At 31.4% G+C, this 18,637-nt stretch overlaps 2 protein-coding genes and 1 long non-coding RNA gene across 3 annotated transcripts; 1 reads left to right on the top strand and 2 right to left on the bottom strand.

Moving 5' to 3' along the window:
- On the top strand, positions 250-2,086 carry LOC108663380. The gene is made up of 3 exons (XR_001929357.1): positions 250-302; positions 942-1,025; positions 1,898-2,086. It is a non-coding gene; the product is annotated as an uncharacterized LOC108663380 (long non-coding RNA).
- Positions 6,769-7,101, bottom strand: LOC18588915. The gene has a single exon (XM_018126799.1). It carries the CDS (start codon positions 7,099-7,101, stop codon positions 6,769-6,771), a length of 333 nt encoding a protein of 110 aa, XP_017982288.1.
- On the bottom strand, positions 10,485-11,202 carry LOC18588916. Its single transcript, XM_007013641.2, has one exon. It carries the CDS (start codon positions 11,106-11,108, stop codon positions 10,764-10,766), a length of 345 nt encoding a protein of 114 aa, XP_007013703.2. The 5' UTR covers positions 11,109-11,202; the 3' UTR covers positions 10,485-10,763.

Genomic DNA, 18,637 nt, shown 5'->3' on the forward strand with positions numbered 1-18,637 from the left:
CTTGTCCAACACATGAATTTTATCTAATATTATCATGGATAATTGAAGGAATTTAAGTGGTGGAGAGAGAAAGCTTAATAGTTAAGAAATTATAAATTGACCAATAATGTAGTGACATGTGTCAAGTTTATAACCATTATTTATTTAGCTTTAAAATAAGCATAAAATCAGCCTATTTTGTTTCATATTGCTGGCCAAACCAAGAACAAAGAAGAGCAAAAGAAGAAAAGGAAGAGAACAAACCCTAGGTGGAAAAATTCAAGAAAAAAGTGTGAAAATTCAAGGAAACAAGTGAAAAAAAGGTAAAATTTTTCAATTTAGCTTGAGATCTTTCTTTCCCATGCATTTCTCCTCATTTTTCATGGTTAAATTATATGTTTTCATGATGAATTCATGGCTGGTCATAATGGGTATGGAGAGAGAATGATGTTAGATTGATTTGATTTCAAGTTATGTTAGTGTTTTTAGTTAGTTTACCATGTCTAAAAACAAAACAATAAGAAAAGAATCCATTTTTTCTATGAATTTTCATTGGCCGAATCTTCCTTGATGTGTGTGGGTGATGGATTGTTATTATTTCAAGAGAAATGGCTTAGAAAATGATGAATAATGGTGAGAAAATTAAGTAGAAAAAATCACGATGTTAATGCACTATTAGTGACCGAAAATTTTAAGAAGAAAAGTAAAGATGGTTTTGCCAAATTTTAGGTTATTTGACTTGTGTTTGGTGAATTAAGGTATTGAAAAAGAAATGGAGCAATTTGGAGCTAAATTAGACACATTGGCCAATTAATCGGGTGATAAGACGAATTAGGTCAATACCGAGGATTAGATGGTTACCAGTGCATTTTGCATTCCATATCATGCATTAATAGTCTAAATTAGTTTAATTTCGATTTAGTACCAAAGTAGTAAGTTTTTCGATTTTGTACTATGTCAAGGTGGTGAGTCCTCTGATAAAGGCAAGGAAATTGCATCCGAGGACCAGTAGTCAGAGTACTTTGAAAATTCGCACTCTAGACATTGTGAGTAACCTTACTATCGTCTTAATTATCTAAAGTGATTTTTATCCGATTTTGTGAATTTTATGAAAAATGAATTAAATAATTAATTTTTTGGTTTTATAAACCAAATGTGATTTAGTGAAATGATTTCATAAAATTGTTTTGGAATTGAATGATGATTTTGAAAATAGAGTAATTAGAGACTCCTGATGTGTTGTAAATTTATGATTTGAATTGATGGCTTATGTTAATGCGTTGGCATGACTGGCTGGATTATGTTTTTGGTGAACTGTATGAATTGTTCTGTTTTACATTTACAGGCTGGGTAGTATAATATTAGTCACGTCATGCTGTCAAAATTTTATTGTATGGTAGGTATTGCTTGCTGCAGTGGGCTGGGTTCTGTAGACTAGCCTATTAGAGGGGCACGGAATCCTAACATATTTTACCTTGATTGGAGAGGCGAGTAGGGTAACTCCCGAGGTAGAACTTTTAGAGTTCACTTCACGCCAAATCACCACGTGAAGGCGAACTCAGCCAACGTCAAGGAACGGCTATATTTTCTAAATAAAAACATGATTTATGAGTATATAACTTTTTAATAGCCTTGGCGGACTCAGTTTGGGATAGCCCTCGACCAAGGTATCTCTGATAACTGAGTATGATAATAATTTTTGGCATGAGCCAAGTTTTAAGAAATTCATAAGCCATGTTGATTACTCGATTTAAATGAATTGAATTTTATTTGGTTGAAATGAGTTGAAAGATGATAAATTAAAGTATGATGATTTATTTTATCTGTCTCCATTTACTCGACTTTAGATATTTTATATGGTATTTGTTTACTCACTAGGATTATATAATCTCACCACCCTCCTTTCCACCCATTTCAGGCTCAGAATAGACTGTAGATAGTTGATCGCATAGAGAACTACCATTGGAATTGCATTTTCCAAACTGTAGGTTCACAGTCCTCTTTACTTTTGAATATTCGAGGGTCCCACTTGTTACTGTAAATTAAATTTCATACTTTAGTTATCTGTACTACTGTATATAGGAATTTATTTTATTTTTATGTTGTAAAAAATTTATTTACGCAGTGTTCTAAAAATATTGTTTTAAAAGAAAATAGAATATTTTACTTAATATTTCTTTTATTTTTCTATTATATCCAAATAAGCATAATTTCATTTTAAATGAAGATTTTAGACTTTTAAACTCATTTTGATTATGAATTATGTGTTTTGTACTTGTATATTACATTTTAGCCAGTTTCGAAATTTTTGAGAAAAATAACCAAAATACTCATGTGAGACGAAATTATTATTTTATTTGTTTTAAGTTGGAAACAGTTTAAAATCTTTTAGAACATGGTATTTGGCAATAGTTACTCAGAACGAAAATGAGAAGCTGATATTAAAGTCTTGAAGTGTTCCGGTTGACATTCCAGGTAATGAATGTCGATTGGGGTATTACAGCGGTTGTCATGGGCTCGAGGGAGAGTTTCGGATCGTGACAAATTTAGTTGAAAAACATTGACGTAAAGTGGTAAGAATTAATATAAAATATTATAAATGTGGACAAAGTATTGTCAAAATATTAACATACGTATGTGAGATTTAACGTAACAAGTCAATTATATCAGATAAACATAATTTTCAGAAAAATTAAACATTTAAATTTTTATTCTCAAGTTAAAAATGTTTTACCACTTACAAATTTTAATCCATGCAAGAATAATAGTAAGGATAAAAAAAAATTATCGTGAAAATAAGTAGTTGAAAAGTCATAACGTAAAGCAATAAAAATTAACGTAAAACATTATAAAGGTGGAACAAGTATTGTCAAAATATTGACGTAAATATATGAGATTTAACGTAATAAATCAATTATGTCAAAATAAATTTAATTCTTGTTAAAATTAAACATTTAATTTTTTTTTATCATTGAGCTAAAAGAGTTTGATAGTTTATAAATTTTAATTTATAAATGAATAATAATAAAAATAATTATAATTATAATTAAAATATAAAATTTAGAATAAAATTTTTATTATAATATTTATTTAAAAATTTCTCAATAGTTAATAATTTTTTACTCAAGAATATAATTATAAATGATTAATTTTCATAAAAATTTTGTTAATCTCTTTGTTAGTTTTTTTGCTTTTATTAATATTTTTGGTTAATTATTTCCTTTTTATTATCATTTTATTTTTTTATTCTGGGTTATTTAAGTTTTTTTTAACATGTTTGTCAGGTAAACAAGTTGCAATTTTTTTTAAAAGAAATTGTGAGAAATAACCCTCCTCATAAGCCTAATTAAAAAATATCTTTTATTATAATTTTAACTATTTTTAGCCAATGTTTGGCATGACTTTCTCTATTCTGTCATTCAGACAAAAATTTTAAAATTAAATCTTGATTTCTCTCTCTTGCCAAATATTGTCTATCTTGCCATCCATCTCTTTCTCACCATCCCAAAGAGTAGAGATGACATCAAGATATGTGTTTTAGGTTCTTAGATTTATTAGTTTATTCATAGAATCTCAAAATTGATGAGCTAAAATTGATTAGACATCTATAAATTAGAATACTGTATGACTTTGGTAACTTAAATCTGGCTGCGACTAGGCAAATCAATTAGGCATTAAATATTGCATTACTGATTTTTAAGTATTGTGAGAATAGTTTTTAGGCATTAGTGATTTAATCATTACGTCTTTAGTTTTTAAATATTACGTGACTGATTTTTAAGCATTATGTAATTGATTTTTAGGCATTATGTAACTGATTTTTAGACAATGCCTAATTCATACAATACTTAAAAATTTGTCACGCAATGCCTTACTAACTAGTAATCGTAATGACTTACTAACCAGTCACGCAATGTCTTACTAAATAGTCAAGTAATATCATATCAACCAGTCACACAATACACAAAAATTACTCGCACAATACCTAAAAATCAATAACGTAATACCTAAAAACTAATCATGCAATGCCCAAAAACTGATTACGCGATGCCTAAAAACTATAAAAACTACTAAATTTCATTTAATAAAATCAACAACTTCAAATAATACATCAAATTCCATTAACAATATAATCAACGAATATACTTACTTGATGAAGAATGCTCAAAATACTTAAAAATTTTTCTTCATATATCAAAAATCACTCCAAAATATTTCAAAATACTCAAAACGCTCAAAGATTTTTTTTCGTATATCAAAACTCATTCTAAAATACTCATAATACTTAAAAGTTTTTTTTTCTTGCAATGAATACTTAAAAAATGAATGATCTGGTGAGTAAAGTTTAAAGGATATGAGTCAATTTGATGTACAGACCTAAATATATGGGTTGATTTCATTAAAAGTAATTTTGTTCAAAATTAATTTTTTTGACTAAAAATAGTTAAAATTATAAAAGATGCTATTTTCAACCATTTTATGTATGAAAGATATTTTTCAAAAAAATCCTTTTTTTTATTGATCAATGGTTGAAAATAAACTTTTTAAATCCAATGGTTCTTATTCGTAACTTTACATTAACGTTAAACTTACTGAAAAATTTACCCAATCATTAACTTGAAATGACCCGATCTCAAATAATCTATCTAAATCCAATTGATTTGATTATAAAAAATTAATAATTTAAACTTAAAGTATTTAAATTTAAATAATCTAAATGTCAAATCTGGATCATTCAAATTCAGAATAATCTACAGTTCAACCAAAAAGGATCCAAACCTAAAATTAACCCAAATTTCCTTCAACCTGGCGTGATCTGACATAAATCGATCTGATCCGTCAACTGTCACATCAGTTATTGTGCAAAATTTGAAACGCTTTCATAAAAATTTCTAATCTAAATTTCATAAAAAACAAGGTAAAAAAATATTTCCATTTCCCTTATATGGCCTAACCAACGAAACAAACAAATATAGAGGCCATGGCTCGCGAGGTAAGCAACGGACCCTCAAGTAGCAACAAAATGTAAACCCAATTGCAGACCAGACACAACAGGAGACTCAAATCATCATTCTTTATAGTAGTCGTTGAACTGTTCAAAATTTACAAAGTTTCAAAAGGTCGCAACCCATTACGCGTTGTTCTTGGGGTTTCTTGCACCATCACCCCGTTGAATTTGGAATGAAGTACGGGATTCTTTTATCTATATTATAATTTGTACAGTTCTGGAATTCGATTGTTTTCATGATAGGAGAAATGATACAGGAAACTGAAAATGATCCCAAATGGAACTTTGACGGTATTCTTTTTGTTTTGGAGGAAAGCAATGCTCAACGGTCACATTTTCACCTAATGTCCCAAGAATTTGAAACTGTCTTCGATTTCATCAGCTGCTTAATTTTGTTGTTGGTATGTGACCCCCAAAAAAAAAAAATTTGTTCTTATTTGAAATGAAATTGCAAACAACTATCAAAGTTAGGAGATGAAACAATATGAATTGCAGATGACCACGCAAAGCATGAATTATTATTCAATAAATGAGTTAAATAATTTTTTTTCTCCTATATGTTTGACTCTCAACTTGAATATATTCATGTGATTTTTGAGATGAGCAAAATCCAATAAAATTTCTAACGCACTTTTGCCTAATCCATGATCACCAATACTTGTGCAACTGGCACTTGCGTGGGAAGAAGGTAAAAAGTGGCTCATCAAACTTGCTGTTGTTCCATTATTGTGGAAAAGTGCAACAAGAAGTAAGAAGCCGTTACCTTAACGCTTAGGAAATCCATCCTTTTGCCCCTCTTCTGTCCCAATTACTTGCTTTAATCCACAGTCAAATCACTTTTTCTTTTTATAAAGAGATTGATGTATTGTCGTTTTATGCCGACGGTTAGTGAATTTTATTTTATTTTTTTAATTTGTTCAAGTATCCGTGTAAAATCAGTGTGTAACAAATCTGAAAATTCAAGTAGTCGTAACGGAGGAAAAGAAAAAAAGTTAAACAGAAAAAGATAGGAGGCCTAACTGACTTGTCCCCTGTGTGTTGATACAGGGAGAGGGAAGTACCTTTATTGTTGGCACTTCTCACTCATAACTGTAAACAATTATTGTTTCGTATCAGATTCGCTGTAATGGGCCCTTACATTGCCTGCAGTTGTTTTGTAATTTCACAATGTTGCAGATTTGATCAATGAATTCTCCATGGCATCCTTGCCGAACTGGGAAAGGGAGGGGACTTTAAAATGTGGGAAGTATTGTGAAACCAGATCCATGACCCCAAAGGCACATTCAGAAATAACTTCTGAAAACTAGGAAAAAGACAGATTCAACACCTGTTTCCCATTTGTTTTGTTTTTCAAGACAGGTTAGGTTAGGAAATAATTGACACAAAAGTTGTCAGATCCATCTGTTTAATTCTTTCTGAATTCGATCAATCTCACCAGAAGATCAAAATGAATGCGCATCTGTCCTTGTCAATGCATATAGTGCCTCAGATTTGTTATACATGGTTTAGGACATGAAAGAATCGGAAGAAATGTGGAAATTAAATGGTCACTCTTCTCTTTTTTTTTTTTTTTTTTCAGTTCAATGATACTTGTAAAAGATATATAGAAATGTGGTGGCAGAAATACCCTTTTGAACAACAATAATTTTGTTCGGAACCACAGAGGTTTGGCTACAGTTGTCTACAATGAATTCAATAGGATATACAGGGATGGAACTGAAAGAATCTTGATCTAAAAAGTGGGGAAAAAAAATTATCAATCTCCTAACCTTCTATCTGTATCAAACCTCTGACATATTTTCACCATCTGTGCAGCAAAACCCCCTTGATGTCTTTGATTCCATGCTTCTAACGGAAGAGCCACCAGGAAGAGAAGATTGGGAAGAGAAATGGGAAGTTGCCATGGACAAGGTACAATCACTCCAGGTCTTTTTCTTGGAAAACGATATACTCCTTGTACGAGGACAAGCGGAAGAGCAGACACCCTTTAAGTTGTGCAGGGCACAGCTGCAGTTGCGATGATATGGTCTTCGCTTGATCTCAATTTCTTGCATCACTAGGCTTCCTTCAAGGACACACCGGAGCATCATCTCAGCCGCTGCTCCAGTGGCCATTCTCTCCTCTCTATCTTCCGCTCTTCGAAATCTCCCTTCTCTTAGTTCCTAGAGTGTTTATATATACAGGGTAGGGAAAGTGGGAGAAATTTACTAAAGGGAACTATTGGCAGCTGGTTTCAGTTGTGTTCGATCTTTAATGCGGAGCAGAGAGAGGGTCTCCTTGGAAACAGGGAAACGAATGGCTTGGCTTAGCTTGGCTTGGCTTGGTTAAAATAGTTGGCAAGGACTTGTTTTTGGAACTTATATTGCATGAAGCTGGGGTAATTTTCTCATTGATATTTCCGTTGGAGTTAAGACGTCCCTATGACTAGCCGGTTATGAACTGAAAATGAATATTTAACGGTCTTCTTTTTGTTTGTGAGACATTCGACTCTCTCTATGTATGCAACAAACTATCCAATTTTTAAGTCTTTATGTACTTCAAGGAGGCCTAATGTTCAACCAATTATGGTTTTGGTTCTGTTTTTTAACTTTGACTTTCTTCCCATGCCGGCAGAGGTGACCTCTAGCAGTTTCTATTGTTCATTCGTTGTTAAATGCTGCATTGAGTCTTATCTTCATGCAAATATAAATGGCAACAGGCAAACAAGTGCAACTTCCTTGGGGCCCTTCTGTTTTTGCCTCGAAACAAGTGGATCGCTCTTTGAATCAAAAAGCATAAAGAGAGTCAGATGATTAGGCTGGCTGTATCAGGGCCTCATATTGAAAGTTCCAAACCTGAAGCTTTTCATGTTTTCCCTTCCTCTTTTAGATTCTTGGCATAGGTAATCTGTATATTACATGATTGGGTCTTGATCTATTTGTTCTGACCTTGTGGGCACTGCAACCACTAAGAGATATATATATATGTTCTTCTCAACATTTTATTTTTTTCCCTATCTCTTTTCGTGTATATATATATATATATACGTTTCTTCTCAATATAGAGCTGATAATAATCAATAATCTATTACTAGTTTGTTAAGGTATTATTATACTATATTACTTGAATTCGGGATGAGTGTCAACATTGAATATGTATCTAACACGATAAATTTAATTTTTTTTCCTGTTTTTTCATACAGTTAAAGAGTCATATTTATATATTCATAATAGTTGAGTATATGTTGAACATGAATTAAAAAAATAAAAAGTTAGAGCAATATAAAATAGCTATTATATTTTGTGACTATACTCAAATTCAGTGGAATTTACCAAATTGGTGCACGAATTCGATCTCCAACTGGGCCGTGATGGAATGATGAACTTTTCCTTTATTTATATTTATTTTTGTGCATTAAGCTTCATGGAAGGAGCCAGTGAGCTGTAGTTGAACAATCAATTATAGCGTGGCAGCTAGTTGGGAAAGGAGTCCCATTGACAGCTGGGTTTTGAGAAGAATCATCATAAGCACATGCTGGGTTTAGTTGAATTGTAAGACTTTTAGTCAACTTTTATGGGTCGGCTACCAACCCAGCTAAGCAAATGCCTTTTGCATTTCTGAACCCATTTTTGGCATTGATGTTCAGAGCACGTCTAAGTCCATTCCTAGCTCCCAACTCCCACCTTCTCAACCTCTTTTCTCTAAGGTTGCGGCCAATTAGTCTTAACTTTTCATAACCCAAGGACATTTCAAGAAAAACTTTTACAATTTTAAAAATAAATAAATAAATATATTAATATGGATGCAAAATGTTAAATTTTAATTTTTTTAGTAGCATATATTATTATATATCTTTTACTTACATACTTTGGGTCGCTCAACTTTTTGTATTCTTGCTATTTTTTAATATTCTCAACTTTTTTTCCTTTAGAAATAGGTTAAATGTTCACTTTAAAATCTACTTTTTTATTTAATTTTTATTTCATGATACAATCCATCAATTCATTCAAATTAAGATATTTGATTTTATCCATTTAAAAAATGATGATGAAAATTAGCAAATTACCATTAATTGAATTAAGGGATATAAATATATATATATATATATATATATCTATTAAGAATTACTTTCGAATAACAATGGTTAGTATGATTGAATGTATATGGTAACTTTGTTATCAATTTTCTTTAGATAGTTAAATTCAAAAGATTATTTTTAATTTTGAACAAAATAATAAATTGAATCTTGAAATGAGCATTTACATTAAAAAGAGGTTAAGTCATCAGTTGATCAGTTTAACTTGTCAATCAACCAATCAAGGAAATACCAAAATATATTGTTACAATACTATCTTTTTGCTTGATTTATAAAATTGCTTAAAAACAAAATTTCGAAATTAACATAAAATACTTTTGAAAAACTAATTATTAAATTTCATTTTCTTGGAACCCCAAAAAATGTGACTTTTCTTTTTTGGTTAATGGAATAGTGACATTGCTCTTGACCAAGACGAACTCTGAATTCTAGCCGAAAATGGGAAAAGGAAGAACAGTGTACTTTGTATTTGGACCAAGGCCCAACGTGTGCTCTGCATTTATGCTGCACATGCTGTCTATGATCTATCACAATGTAACCAAATAGAGAAACTTTTGAAAGTGGGTCATCTGCCTCTTTGTCTCTAATGCCGTATTGAACCACTCACTCACTCAGCCATGTGCCCCCACTTTGCATAGCCAGCTTCACCTCCATTTTCATCTTTGACGTTTCTTCAAACCGTGAAACGAAAGGGCATCTTTTATATGCATTTCGGTCGGTTTTTCCATTATTTAATTGGATAAAGGTAAATTGAGGAACCCCACTAAGATTTATTTTAGTACCCTTTTAACTTATCTTCAATTTAAAACATAATGCACACAGAGTTAAGTAGTCAAGGCAAGGGATGCATCGAACTAATCAGCCGACCATATATGACCAGCAAGATTATAAACTTGGATGAGCCTAAACCCCAAAAGACAGATTAAGTTACATTCCCAAGACCCCTTTAATTTTTTATATTTCCATTTATCTGTTTTTAATTCTTTGTCATACTAATCTTGATCTGATCTTCACATCACATTCTAGTAAATGTTGTTGAGAGATACCTTACAGAAAACAGCAGAAAGAAGACGAATGGTAATTAAAATTTGGAGACGTACAGTTTCAGTAAGCAGAGTTTAGATACTTCAGGAAGTTTCCCTAAGAGATATACGCCCTCTTGCTTTTTTATGCAATTCCGTGATCAACTTGCATAACTCGAAAGCCAAAAACGTGTTATAGAAATACTGCCCACTCGGAATCAGGTTCCACGTTTCTTGGCTTTGGGTTTTTATCAACAAAAAGGAAAAACATTTTAAATAAAGAAATTCAACTTTTGAGATGGTTGATCGCTTAACATGTTATCAGTATTGCAGGTTTCGACCTGGAATTCTGCAAATCTCATCCATGAATCAAATCTGTTTAGTGTAAATGAGAAGAAGATTGAAAAAACCATGGCAAGATGATTTGACAATCTGTTTAGTGTATACTCTAATATACACAGATGAAAGGATATTATATATGAACAAACTTTTCACCTCCAAGTACAGTACAGAGCAGCCAATTTGATTAGGCCATGATGGATTTGCAAGGCCAGTTAATCAAATTCCAATCAACAAGTAACAAAAATTGCCTTGCCTCACCCTATGATCTGTACTTATTCTAAAACCAGAACATCAGAAAAGGCCAAAATTTATTCATTTCCCTTTCATATTCATTTTTTCACACCTTAGCCGGTGCCGGATTATCTTCCTCCTCTTCTTCTTTATATGATACCAATCGATGCTTCCCAGCCCCGTGAACCCCGGAAAAAGCCGGTGAAGAAGAGGGAGAAGAATGACAAGAAGCTGCTGCCATGGCCAAGCATCCCTCACTCCATGCTCTCCTTATTGGATAAGATACGTTCTTGCATTTAGGGAATGCATGGGGACAATTCCCACGTGACTTGTCGTGGAGGGCACAGCTGCAGTTCCGGTGGTACGGCCGGCGCTCGATGCCGATGTCGCAGCCGGCGATGCACCCTTCGTAGAGCGACCGGAAAAGTCCATCAGCAGCTCCTGTGGCCATGTTCCTTAATTAGCTAGCACAACCACAACCTCTTTTGCTTCTGGCAATGTGCGTAACCTTTCAATGTCATGGAACAACGGTGGCATTTAATAGAAAGTGGTTATGGTGGTTATATAGGGCGAAAAGACAGAGGCCTAATTTGTTGGCGAGAGGTATATGCGGCAATGGCGTGGGCCATCAGTGTTGTGGGAGCCGTGTCTTGAGGGTCGGTCCATAGACTTTGCATATTTCCATGTTAGTCTTTTGGCCTCATTAATTTGTGTTGCGAGGAAAGACAAGCAAAAATTTAGGAGAGAAAATTGCAGAATTGGGGAATTTACCGACAAGAAACTTCTTAGGTTGCCTCAAAATGCAGGCTTACTATATTGACTAAAATTTAGTAACTCAAGTGTTTGGCATGATTCTATACGCTATTTCCATTGTTCAGTATATATATATAGCTCTTGTTAATTACTTCTCGGTTAGTCCTAGGATATTGATAAGATTTTTAGGGGATAAACCAAGAGAGCTTTGAAAGATTAATGTTAGGTCGTCGGAATGGGGACATTAGTTTTGGCAGGAATTAATTGGACTGCTTCCTAGGCATCATTTCTAGCTAGGTCTTGGTGTAAACATGTGTATATTCATCTATTGATGCGGGTAAACCAACTGTTTTCAGGTTATGCTAGTGTTGATAGTGCTCCAAACCTCTAAGCTGTTATGAAATTAAGATCTAACCATTTTATGTGTTCATTAATATAAGGCCATTGGATGGTTAATGAGTTATAAATATAACATCAAACCATTTTTTGATCATATATTTGTCGGTATGATCATATATATTGTAAGAAGTTTTGCACATGTTTGTGATGTCAATATTCAAATTTTCGATTTGAAAATTTTGGGTTCAAATTGTAAGAGGAGAGGATGGATATTTATGGTATTGGAGAGCCATAGTCCAATAATATTTAATTACATGTATAATTTAAAAAAAAAAACTAACATATCCACATAAGAATTTATAAATTTCAACATAGATTTGTGTTTGAATTCATTTTCAAGAGTTTATGGGATGAAAAATTGAAATCTTCTTTCTTCAACTATGAAGCTATAAAGATATATATATATCTCCTATTAGGATAACTTCATCATAACTCATACCTAACTAAGCTGGCTAAATTATAATGACAGCTAAACAAGATATAGAGGCGACCTATATGATATTGATGCTTCTATAAGTAAGATTTATTTTTATTCTGACATATTGACATATTCGAAGGGCATACTATTATTCTGCAAAAACCTGACCAGAAATAAGTAGTTAAGCTGTAGTACTGGACTTTAATTAATTCTAGAACAATAATGGAGTAAAAGGTGAAACATTGCCATGTTTAATTATATCAGCCAGATTCATCTGCCGAACCTCCTGGAAGGAGTAGCACTGCAGATAATACATTCTTATTGGTGTATTTTTGGTTTGGGCTTGAGAGACATGGTCAACTTACTTGAACAGATAAGTATGAGGTTACTTGTCATGGAGATAAATGGAAATGTTGGTATCTTCAAAATCAAGCTGAAAGATATGGTGAATAATCAAGAGAAAATCTGCACAAGTTCCATATGCATGGCAACTGGCAAGTATATATATTTATCTCCTGTGTGCATTCCTGCATGCTTACAATATTTCATACCTACTTCACCAGCAAGAGAATGCTTGATGATTTTAGAAATTAAGACAAGCTATAAATATATATGTGTGTGTGTGTGTGTGTGTGAGCTTTAGCCTAGATTATATCTATCAACTTTCCTGACTTTGTAGTTTGTATCCCACAAAAAACAAAAGGATTTCCCATTTCTTGGGATTTAAATGACATCCAATTTATTAACATATAAATTATGGTTTAATAAAAAATAAGGGATATAAGATGAATTTGAGAATGTTTAATGAGAAAAGAAAGGACAATCTTCTTAATTAGAAGGAGTAGCAATCATTAATTCAAGTTTGCATTGTTTTTGTAGATACTATGTGGTTAATTATCTATAAGTATATTTCCTTATTGATAAAAAGAAACTAAATTTGACTAACTGCTCTTTGCAAGGCATGCTATGTGTGGAATTAGAGGTGTGCAAATTTAAATTGAACTGAATTGGAGTTTGTTTTTTTTTATTCCGTTAGTTCGGTATTCAATTATTTTAGTTAATTAAATTTGGTTAGAACGATTTAATCGATTCCATTTTTTGTTTAAAATTTTTTCAACTGAATTAACCGAAATGAGTAACACTTAGCATGCTTGGTTTACTGGAAAGAATAGAATAGTCATTCAAAGGGAATAGAATAGAGGAAGAATAGTTATTATGTAAATTGGTTCATGAGAATGGAATAGAATAGAAATTGCTATTATTATTTATTTCATTATTTGGTTGGTAAGAATAATTTTCAGAATGGTTAAGGAATAATGGGTAAATGATAAAAATACCCTTTATTAAAATTTAAAGATTTTTTAATTAAAAAACAAAAAAAACTATGATGAGAAATAAATACTCTTTATTAAAATTAAAGAATTTATTTTGTTAAAAGATAAAAATATTTTGAGCAATAAAATCAAAATAACTTTTACTATAATTAAATAATATTTTAACCAAAATACAAACATATTTTTATTTTAATTTAATAATATTTTGTATGAGAAGATAATTAAACCTTTTATTATAATTAAATAATATTTAATATTAAAAGATAAAATATATTCTTCATTAAATTTAAATAATACTAAATAATATTCTTTATTACATTTATTATATTCAAATAATAATATTAAGTAATATGCTTTATAATATTTATTATAGTGAAATAATATTAATATATTAAATAATATTTAAAGATTTTCATTTCCCTTTTTTTGAAAATGAAGTAAAAAATTTTGTGTCTTTTGTGCTTTAGAGAGAGAAGAAGTGAGGAAGAGAGAGAAAAAAATAGGTTTAGTATTTTTTATGAGATAATTATTTAAATTGTAAAAGAGTATATTTATCTAATCAATTTCGTTTCTTATTTTCAACAATTTGAAAAAGCTATTATCAAGGAGATTTTAGTAATAGCTATTCAAGCTTCTCTTGAAATGATTATTCTGAAGAATAGTTATTCCATTGAACCAAATACAATTTTATTTCAAAAATGAGAATAGGGAAGGAATGACTATTCTATTCTCCCAACCAAACATGTCCTTACAGAAGATAAGTCAGCCTTGAGATTATTCAATTAAAAAATAAAACAAAATAAAATCTCAACAATTAAAAAAATAAAGAAAATCTCAATATGAGATCTTGTAAAAAAAATCACAATTGAAACGAACTAACTGAAATATTCAGAGTTTAATTTTCGATTATTATAATTACTTTGGTTCAATTTTAATTTTTTTAGAGAAGGCGTTCGATTTTTTCAATTTAAAAATTTTTAAAACCCATTTCATCAAATTAACTGTTTGCGCACCCGGAGTGTGGATACCATTTCAAACAAACAAAAATCCACGCTACCCAGCCCTTATACCAAGAGGAAAGTGCATGTTGAAATTTGAACTGACTTAAAAGAAGCCCAATTGAATACCTTTCTAGGCCACATAGAATTTCCATGTTGTGGGCTGAGCTGAATAACCCTGGTCCAATTAATTTTTTTCTTATGTTATAAAATTGTAATAAACAGTAGTTTGATTGTGAATGTCAGGAATTTTCTTAGAGGTCATGTTTTAATTTTATTAGATCATATTATAAGAATTTCATTTTAATGTGTTATTTTGATCTAAATATATTATTTTTATTTCTTTTTAAAAAAATAAAAATTTTGGATCCCAAATCTAAGGCTTGACTTTGGTGAAGTGGTAATCCATTCACTAAATTAAAGGTGACTGTCTCATGTTGTGTTAGTTCTTGTTATATTAACAATTCATAGGTTTAACTGAACATATTATTTCATATAATATCAAAATTGTGATCCTTTTAATTAATTATGTTGGAATGCTCAAAATATATAATGACCCAATTATAACCTTATAAAATAAAATATATTAATTCAAGTCCCTACCTCTACTACATCACTTTAAACAAACTACTCTTATAATAAATAACTAATGTCATGCCCGTGCATTACGCTCAAGATTGTTAATTGTTTTTTTTTTTTAATTCAGTTTAGAGCAGTTGGTGTATATGTAATGTTAATTGTATTAGTATATAAATTGTTGATGAATATTTAGGCTATATAAAGTATAAGCGTAGCCATTATGTGAGCATCGGATGTTTAAACAAAGTGATGATTATATTGTTGAAGAAAGGCTGATGCCTTGACATAAAAAGGAGAAAGCTTGCTTTTTTGTAGTTGGCAAGACTTTCTTGATAGTGTCATGTACAATAGTTGATTCAAAAGCTTGTAATAGAGTTGTGTATATTTAACAGAAATTGTGCAAAACTACTGCCTTCATACAAAAAGGAGAAGGCATTTTGCTTTGCAGTTGCTAAAAAATTCGAACAAACCCCAACACAAATCCAGTATGACACTATAGAACAAAACATGTAGAGAAGACAAATACGCTAAGTAAATCAAAACAAAAGGAATGAAACATACAGGAACCAGCAAATCATTACCATAACACCGGCAACAGGAGCAAAAAAGAAAATAGACAAGAAAGTAAAAGGAAAATAGTAGGCAGGAAGGTTCTTGAATAGATTAAACAGAGCAAGAATACCAAAGTGCATGAATTATTTTCTGAGAATCCCAAAAGAACCTTAGGCAAAGTAGAATAAAAAATTTCAAAAGACCAAAAGAGACTTGAAATCTCTAAAAAATTTCAACAAACCCCAACATATATCCAGTATGGCACTACACAACAAAATCAAATAGTTGAACATGTCACCAAAGCACCACTGACAGACGGTGTAGCAAGAAGCCGTTCGGCATTCATCATCTGTTAAAAGTCGAGCCCCCAAAATAGGAATCCAAGCAGAGCCAAAAACAGTGGCCATACATTGCCGATGAAGTTGAAACCTAAAAGTGTAATCAATTGAACTAAAAGAATAGTAAGCAAAAAGATGAAGGAAAAATGAAAAACATCAATCGTGGTCCATCAAATTTGAAGGCTAAAGCCCAAAATATCAGCCACGTGTGGGAGGAAGCAAAGTCAGCAAAAAGATGAAGGAATAGCCCATGCCTCATATATCTCAAACCCACAGCAAAAAAATCAGCCATGTGACAGATGATTAAAGCTTGACGTGGAGCAAAACCAAAGCTTGAACGTGTCACAATTTGAGGCCCGTGCGTTGCGCTTAGGATTGCTAATTGTTTTTTAATTTAGTTTAAAGCAGTTGGTATAATAGACATGTAAATATGTAATGTTAATTGTATTAGTATATAAACTGCGGTGAATATTTGGGCTATATAAAGTATTTTTTTACAAAAAATTCGTGCAGTGTAAGTGTAGTCATTATGTGAACATTCGATGTTTAAACAATTGTGATGATTATATTGTCGATGAAAGGTTGGTGCCTTGATATAAAAAGGAAAAAGCTTACTGTTTTGTAGTTGGTAAGATTATTTTGATAGTGTCATGTACAAAAGTTGATTCAAAAATTTGTAATAGAGTTGTACATATTTAACAGGGACTGTGTAAGATTACCGCCTTTATACAAAAAGGAGAAGGCATTCTGGTTTGCAATCACTAAAAAATTTCAACAAACCTTAACACAGATGCAGTATGGTACTACAAAACAAAACCAAACAACAAACAAAAGACCAAAACATGTGGAGATGACAAACACATTAAGCAAATCAAACAAAAGAAATGAAATATACAAGAATCAACAAAGCACAACAAACCAAAACCAAACCTTAACCACAACATGGACAACAGAAACAAAAAGGAATTCAGTAATCACAACACCGACAATAGGAAAAAAAGAAGACAAGAAAGTAAAGGGAAAATAGTAGATAGGAAGGTTTTCGAATGGATTAAACAGAGCAAAAATACTAAAATGCATGAATTATTCTTTGCAAATCCCAAAAGGACCCCAGGCAAAGCAAAATAAAAAATTTCAAAAGAGCAAAAGAGACTTGAAATCTCTAAAAAATTTCAACAAACCTCAACACGTATCCAGTATAGCACTATACAACAAAATCAAATAGTTGAACACGTCATCAAAGCACAACTGACAAATGCGTAGTTAAAAGCCATCCGATATTTATCATTTGCTAAGAGCCAAGCTCAAAAATAAAAAGTCAAGTAGAGCCAAAAACACCTGCTGCGATTGATAGCCGAGCCCCAAAAAAGGAACCCAAGTAGAGTGAAAAACAGCTGCCATATGTAGCCAACGAAACCGAAACCCAAAAATGTAATCAATTTAATTGAAAGAGGAGCAAGCAAAAAGAGTAAAAAGATGAAAGAAAAATGAAAAACATCAACCGGTGCCCATCAAATCTGAAGGCTAGAGCTAAAAAGTCAATCACCTGTGGGAGTAAGCAAAAGGAGCAAAAGGATGAAGGAATAGTCCAGAAGATCAACCATGATCTTAAACCCATAGCCAAAAAATCAGCTATGTGTCAGATGAGTAAAGCTCTACATTAAGCAAAACCAAAATCTAAACTTGTCACAATTTTGAAACCCTCTTAGGCATCCTTTTAATATAGTTATAGGTTTTATATTTAAAGAAAAAAATAAAGTAAAAGTATTATAGTTGAAAACTCCAACTGCACTTCAACTATAGCAGAGCAAATGATTATTTTGGTTAACTTGATTTTGAATATCTAATAATCGAAATAATCGAATTTATATTTAAAAATAATCGAAACTAAATCGAATTTCACAAATAACTGAATTAATAGTAACTAAATTAATTTGGTTAGTTTTTTCGATTTTCATAAACTAAACTTAAGAAATTTCTTTATTTGTGTTTTTGTATGTTTATTTATGTTGTTTTTTTTTATAAATCAATATTTCAAAAACATTAAAAATGATGATAAAAAATTAAGATAAATAGATGGATACTCATACAAATAATAATAATTAAAAATATAAAAAAAACAATAATAAATAATTTATGATTTATTTTTCATGTGAAAATTTTATTATATTTTTATTCAAGTTCGAGTAATTCAATTAAGAAAATTTTTAATCGAAATTGAATGGAATTAACACTAATAACTGAATTATTTTAACGAAATTATTTGATGAATCGAACTAATCAAACCAAAAAAATCAAATTCAGTTCAATTTGATTCGATTTGTATTTGTACACCCCTAACTGAAACTGCATCATGTCGGAGCTCCGTCGGTTACCAAATTGGGAAAAACAAAGGAATCAGACCGATCCGAACGAGGATATTCGGTTCACCCGCGTGACACGACCGATCCGCATTTGCAGCTTCACACGCGTCAGTACATGAAATTACGTACGAGTACGACCTTGTTACCTGCAAGTAAGAAACGTTTACCAGATTCCATTATGTACCAAGCACGTCATCACGACGGACCCACCTAAACAGGTACACCCCGTAAAAGCAAAACTCCATC

This window comes from Theobroma cacao, chromosome 9, assembly GCF_000208745.1.
Source record: "Theobroma cacao cultivar B97-61/B2 chromosome 9, Criollo_cocoa_genome_V2, whole genome shotgun sequence".
Taxonomy (NCBI): Eukaryota; Viridiplantae; Streptophyta; class Magnoliopsida; order Malvales; family Malvaceae; genus Theobroma; species Theobroma cacao.